Source organism: Martes martes (genome assembly GCF_963455335.1).
Source record: "Martes martes genome assembly, chromosome: 14".
NCBI classification, from domain to species: domain Eukaryota; kingdom Metazoa; phylum Chordata; class Mammalia; order Carnivora; family Mustelidae; genus Martes; species Martes martes.
This window is the reverse complement of record NC_137902.1, coordinates 28,043,041-28,049,040: the sequence shown is the minus strand read 5'-3', so window position 1 is coordinate 28,049,040 and position 6,000 is coordinate 28,043,041. Positions and strand designations below refer to the sequence as shown.

The 6,000-nt window shown below is 42.6% G+C and overlaps 1 protein-coding gene and 1 pseudogene across 2 annotated transcripts in view; both read right to left on the bottom strand.

Moving 5' to 3' along the window:
* LOC308354992 (histone deacetylase 2-like) overlaps nucleotides 1–5,126 on the bottom strand; it is a 9,554-nt pseudogene extending 4,428 nt beyond the window's left edge. The window contains exon 1 of the transcript in view: nucleotides 5,113–5,126. The product of the transcript in view is annotated as a histone deacetylase 2-like (transcript). The remainder of the gene's footprint in view (nucleotides 1–5,112) is intronic.
* ERLIN1 (ER lipid raft associated 1) overlaps nucleotides 3,463–6,000 on the bottom strand; it is a 38,708-nt gene continuing 36,170 nt past the window's right edge. The window contains exon 12 of the mRNA XM_080822409.1: nucleotides 3,463–5,753. Coding sequence (XP_080678535.1) covers nucleotides 5,532–5,753 — 222 coding nt within the window. The 3' untranslated portion in view covers nucleotides 3,463–5,531. The remainder of the gene's footprint in view (nucleotides 5,754–6,000) is intronic.

The following is a 6,000-nucleotide window of genomic DNA, read 5'->3' as shown; positions in this document are numbered from 1 at the left end:
GAGACAGAGTGAGCAGGGGGAGGAGCAGAGGGAGAGGGACAAGCAGACTCTGCACTGAGCGTGAAGGTGGATGTGGGGCTTGGTCCCACGACTGAGATCACGACCTGAGCAGAAATTAGGAGTCTGACACTTAACCGAGCTACCCAGGTGCCCCAGTAACTGTGACTTCCTATTTTAACATTAGGTAGGGCTATTGTGACTATTCTTTTAAAACTTTCCCTATCAAGTTTGGGATGTTAGTTTAGTTCCAAAAATTACCTGGTTGATATTTTTACTGAAATCTCATAAACGTGTAGATTGATTTTGGGATAACTGCTCTCTCTTCCTTCCCACAGAATAAGTTAATTTATTAAAAATCTTACATCCTCTCTTTAACAGTTTAAAGTTTTTTCTATAGATCTTGAAATTTCTTGCTTATTCCCAAGTATTTTATCCTGGCTTTTAATTAATAAAAACTGGACTTCATTATATTTTTTAAGTTTTATTTTATATAGGGTAGCAATTGTTTGTTTTAAAATAATAAGTTTGTGGGGCACCTGGGTGGCTCAGTTGTTTAAGCGTCTGACTCTTGATTTTGGCTCAGGTCATGATCTCAGGGTTGTGAGATCGAGCCCCGTGTTGGTTGGGCTCCTTGCTCAGCTTGGAGTCTACTTGAGATTCTCTCCTTCTCCTTCGGCCCCTCGTGCTCATCCTGTCTCTAAAATAAATAAATAAAATCTTTAATAAATTTGTACCTAACCACTGAATTCTATTTTTGCAATCACGTTTAGAAAATTTCCTTGTACTTGGGGCGCCTGGGTGGCTCAGTGGGTTAAGCCGCTGCCTTCGGCTCAGGTCATGATCTCGGGGTCCTGGGATCGAGTCCCACATCGGGCTCTCTGCTCAGCGGGGAGCCTGCTTCCCTCTCTCTCTCTCTGCCTGCCTCTCTGTCTACTGTGATCTCTCTCTGTCAAATAAATAAATAAAATCTTTACAAAAAAAAAAAAAAAAGAAAATTTCCTTGTACTTTACAGGTACAATTGTATCGTCTACAAATATGCCTCCTTTAAAATTTTATTTCATTCCCTTTTTCTAATTCTAGTAATGGTAGATAGACTTGTTTTATTCCTGATACGATGGTGATCCTTTTAGTCTTTCATCAATTCGCCTGATTTGAGAAATGTTTTCTCTGGCTAGGGAGGTATTCATCCATTCCCATTTTATTAAGGGTTTAAAAAATTTAAAAATGGATGTTAATTATCAAAGCCATTTTCCATACAAACAAGACATCATGTGATTGCTCCTAAATTCTATTAACATGATGAGCTTTTTTATTTGTATTTTTTAGAGAGAGAGGGCGAGAGAGAGCTCGAGCATGTGTGAGCAAGGGCAGGGAGTGGCAGCAGGAGAGGGAGAACAAGAATCTTAAGCAGGCTCCATGCCCAGTGCAAAGCCCAACAGTGGGCTCTATCTCACAACCCTGAGATCATGACCGGAACCGAAATGAAGACTCAAACACTTGACTGACTGAGCCACCCAGGTGCCACTATATGGTTAATTTTATTAGATTTCCTAGTGTTAGACCATTCCTGTGTTACTGATTATCTTCATTTGGTGGTTGTGTAGTATTTTTAATGTAATGCTAGACTGTTAGTAGACTTTTGCACTGTTATTTTTAAGATTGGTAGCTATTTCTGTTTTGTAGTATTTTGGTCAGGCTTGGCACCTTTTCCTCCCCTTCTATTCTTTAGAACTGTTTAAATGTAAAACCCAACCCCTTAATCACTACAAAAAACTGACTACATCTTCAGTGCGCATGTAGATGTTTTGGTAAATGCAAAGTGCTCTAAGAATATTAACTGTTAGAAGCTCTAATATCCCAAATGTTGTGCTATGGGATGTCCTCGAAGAGAACTTGGGTTAAAGAAGGTTGATGCTTGGACTGATTACCTTAGAGCTACAATCACATTTTCTATCTCTTCTTCCTTTTTAAAATCCATCATGAAAAATATGTCATGAGATCCTCATTACTGGAAATCACTGCCCCCTTTATACAACCTCTATGAGAGTGGGACGGGGCCTTGGAACTCTAGATCAGCCTCCCCCACTTTAGGAAGGCAAAAATGCACCCCAAAAATCACTATGCAGAAATCATTATGCAAACTGCATAAAGATATGTTGCTGAACCCACTGAAGAGCCCCGTGAAGATGTAAACAAGTTCAGAGATGTTAGGTAACTTCCCATGGTTACAAATTAAGTCCACACAGATACTCTACCCTAATTTCTAGGTCTTTCTTTTTTCCCCACTATTTACTTTCCTGCATTTCACATTCATCCTTTTTTTCTTTTGTGCAACAAAACTGACACTGACCAACTCATATGGGCCAGGCATGAGCAACAGATCAGCCCAAGAAAGAGCAGAATCACAGTCCCTGCCCCTGGAGAGCTGAACATTTGTGAAGAAAGACATCAAACAGGTAAAGTAAGGTGTGTGAAATGTTCTAAGGCAGAAATGTGAAGTGCTGACCTGAGCCAACAGTTTAGGGTGACCTGTCTGAAGAAGTGAAGACTTATCAGGAGTTAGCAAAGGAAAGTTGGAGTTACAAGGGGAAAAAATTAGCCAGGTTGACGGAACACTGTATTTAAAGGGACACAGAGAAGGTACATTCAAGGACTCAGGCTGGGGAGGTCTGTGGGGGCCAGATCACAAAGAGCCTTCTATTGCACACATCTGGGACTTATCACCAAGCAACCAGAGGTCACAACTTCTAATTCACAAAATTCCTCTTCCATGGCAAGAGGCAGAAATCACTTAGTTCTAAACCACTTCATTTTAATACCCACCCAGACCTACTGGATAATTGGTTTGAATGAGTTAAATTTCCCTGGTCTGCAGTAGCAGACATAGAATACTATGGGGTTGGAGCCCACGGGAACCCAAGTAAAGGGCTGCTGTCCTCGAAACTCCCAATTACCAAGCCCCGCTGCCCAACATCACTGTGGAATTATTCCCCAGAAAGGAAAGGTTGAGAGGTGGGTAGACGAGGTCCAGCCCTGGCTCTTGGACTAACATTTGAATTGGTGACAGTAGTTACATCATACCACTGCCAGTTATAATTTGTACAATTTGTCCTTCCTCTGCCTTAGTATAACTTCCCCACCTCCTCCCTTCCTCCCTTCTTAGACAGCCTCCGAAGGGCACGATGTTCCAGCCTCCCTCTTTCCTCTTCTGCTGCTGACCACATTCCACCAAGAATCAGAACATTCCTAGTTAAATTCTGTGTCAGGAAGAGTGGAAACCCTGCTTTCAAAATTCTTATAGCTGGGAAGCAGTATTCTGAGGAGAGTATAAGAAACACCTCTACAGTTGAGTGAAACTAGTAAATAAACTGGCTACCTAGTCAAAATGGGCAAGACAGCCTTAGGAATATGTTTGAGACAACAGAAAATAATGGGAGACATAAGGAAAAAATACAAATCACTGATAGTAAAATAATTTTATTTGGTTTCTTTTTTTAAAAAAGGTAGCAATTCACATATAAATTTAGACTTCAAGATTACAGTGTATATTTGCCAAAAGGAACATCCCTGCAGGAGGGATAGACTTAGAGCCTGAGCGAGCACTGGGAAACACACTCCATGGAGAGTTTAAGTGGAAGTAGTTTCTTTACAACTTCATAACACTAGTTCCCTGTTCCTCAACTCTGCCACCAGGGGACTTGTGAGAAAACCCCCATCCATCACTTTGGGGCAACAGCTTTCAGCTCATGGGAATAGGAAACATCTCTAGGAATGAAAGCACAAAGGTCAATGACCCAAATTTCCCACAACAATCATTATCTATCTGCAGCAACAATACATGACAGGTGAAGAGTTTATTCTTATAGTTCAAAGGTTCTTTAAAGGAGGTCTAGAGAACACAAGATCCATTCATAAAGAGAGTGCATATAATAAGCAAAAATAAAAAAGGATTCTCTCCATTATTACAAATGCCTCTCTAGTATAAGGCCCAGGGAAAAGGCCCACTCAAATTTGGGATTCCTTCCCCATAGAAAGTGTTTGGCACAACCCGCAAGCTGTCATGAGACTGACAGGACTGACAGCGGAAAGGTTTCTGGAAAGTGGTCCCATGACTTCTGTCTGGCTTAACCATAGTATACATGAAAGGTGTCTTAATAAGCTGCACAAACTCAGGCCTAACTATGGGGCACACTGTTTCAGAAAAGCTAATCCGAAGGGGAAAAAGGCCCAGATGAGACAGGTCTCCCATAGCCACAGGCTTACTCATAACTCAGTCTGTCATCCTCTCATGGGAGATTAAATCCCCTGGCTGCCCAGGAAGTCAGTGGAATCTGACTTCCTAGGGAGGGTGAAAGCTGGAGAACTTTGATTTCAGCATCTCAGAGCTAGGGGGTGGGGGAAAAACAAGACAAAGATGACCAAAGATGCTAAGTTACTCTGTTCCATACTATGTAGGCTCCAGAAGAACAATATCAAGGAGAATCAGTGTGCTAGTAACCATGACAGCCCTAGGACATGGCCTTCAGGCAGAGGTACTGGGGCAAAAAAATGTACCCCAAATCCAGTTTTAAAAATGAAAACTTCCTGCAGTTATGATACAATACTGTGCAGTGAACAGCTGGGAATTATATGCTGCCCTTAGTTCTGGTTAAAGCCCTGCCTTGCTCTTGGCCAGCCAGAGCTGAGAGGTGACATATAAGGAGTTGTCTGTGGCTAAAAACCAGGCACCTTAGTTATGAATGGCCTGGGGCAGTAATGCAGTCATCATCCAATGGAGGGGAATGCAGGGCCCCAGAGCTTTGGTTCAAAGCAAAGGTTTCATCTCACCCAGAACTTCAAGCTAAGCTCTCTCTATCTCCGAGGCTACTAATGCAATAACTAGTGATTAGGAATCCCTGGTTGGGTGGCAAGGTACATATATCCCAGCAGGCCAACTCAACTACAGGAAAACAAAAAGGTGCAAATAGTATCAAGTAAATGGTTGTTCAAGTGGAAGATCATTTCCTGGAGAATTTCAGCGGACTAGATGCTAATCACATGGATGAACGCTGGGACTGAACCCCACAGAGAGAGCCTGGGCCCCAGGTGTGATCGGTCTTCTTCACACTTACCGCATCCGGGCCATCTTCTCTGGCCTCCTATGTCTTGAATGGCTGAGCACACGTTTCCCCGGGGACCAATGTAAACATTATTCAATAGATCTCAGCTTAGAAAAACACAGCTTGTTATATACGTAATGTCTAACATTCCAGTGCAGGCAGTATCTTAGCATCAGACTTTTCCTCATTCATGAGTATCAGTTCAGAAAGGAACACACACAGGATACTTGATAAAACTGTGGCTGAAAAGACATCTGGGCGCCAGACAACTGGCTCTATCCTGCAATCGGCTGATAAATCAGGGCTACCACAGGAGAGGCAGAAGAGACGGAGCGCAGGTTCTCTGTGAATCTGAAGTGTTGTATAACCATTGTTCCCATTTAACCCCTTGGGCCACATTCTGATATGGGAGTACGTTTCCACCCCTTGCATCAACCTGTGCTCTCCTTGTTTTGGATGGGGCTCTCTCCAGAGGGTTCAAGAGCCTCCTTAGAGAGGAGAGAACTTTTTCTTCCAGTCCTAACATCTGAATATTTCGAAGCACAAGAGGAGTCCATGAACATGCTAGGGATGTTGCTGCCAAAGTAGATCTTACTGTTAGAAGCAATGGCCTGGTACCTTTTGAGCTCCAGATACTCCGGGGTCAATTTGTGCTGTGTGGGGGCAAACAAGAGCAAAGGAATCAGGACACTTTGGTCCAATAGTCGTCTCTCTCTTTCCTTACACGCATTTTCCCCACTGCTCTCCTGCATCACTACTCAACTCTGACTCATCGCCCATGACCTTCTCTCAACTTTAACGTGGGGCTCTCACATTCACAGCCGTATTTTAAAGTTCCTTAAACAAGCTCCTGTCCTAATACAGGAAGAAGCTGTTCATTTTTTAATTAAAAAAAGGATG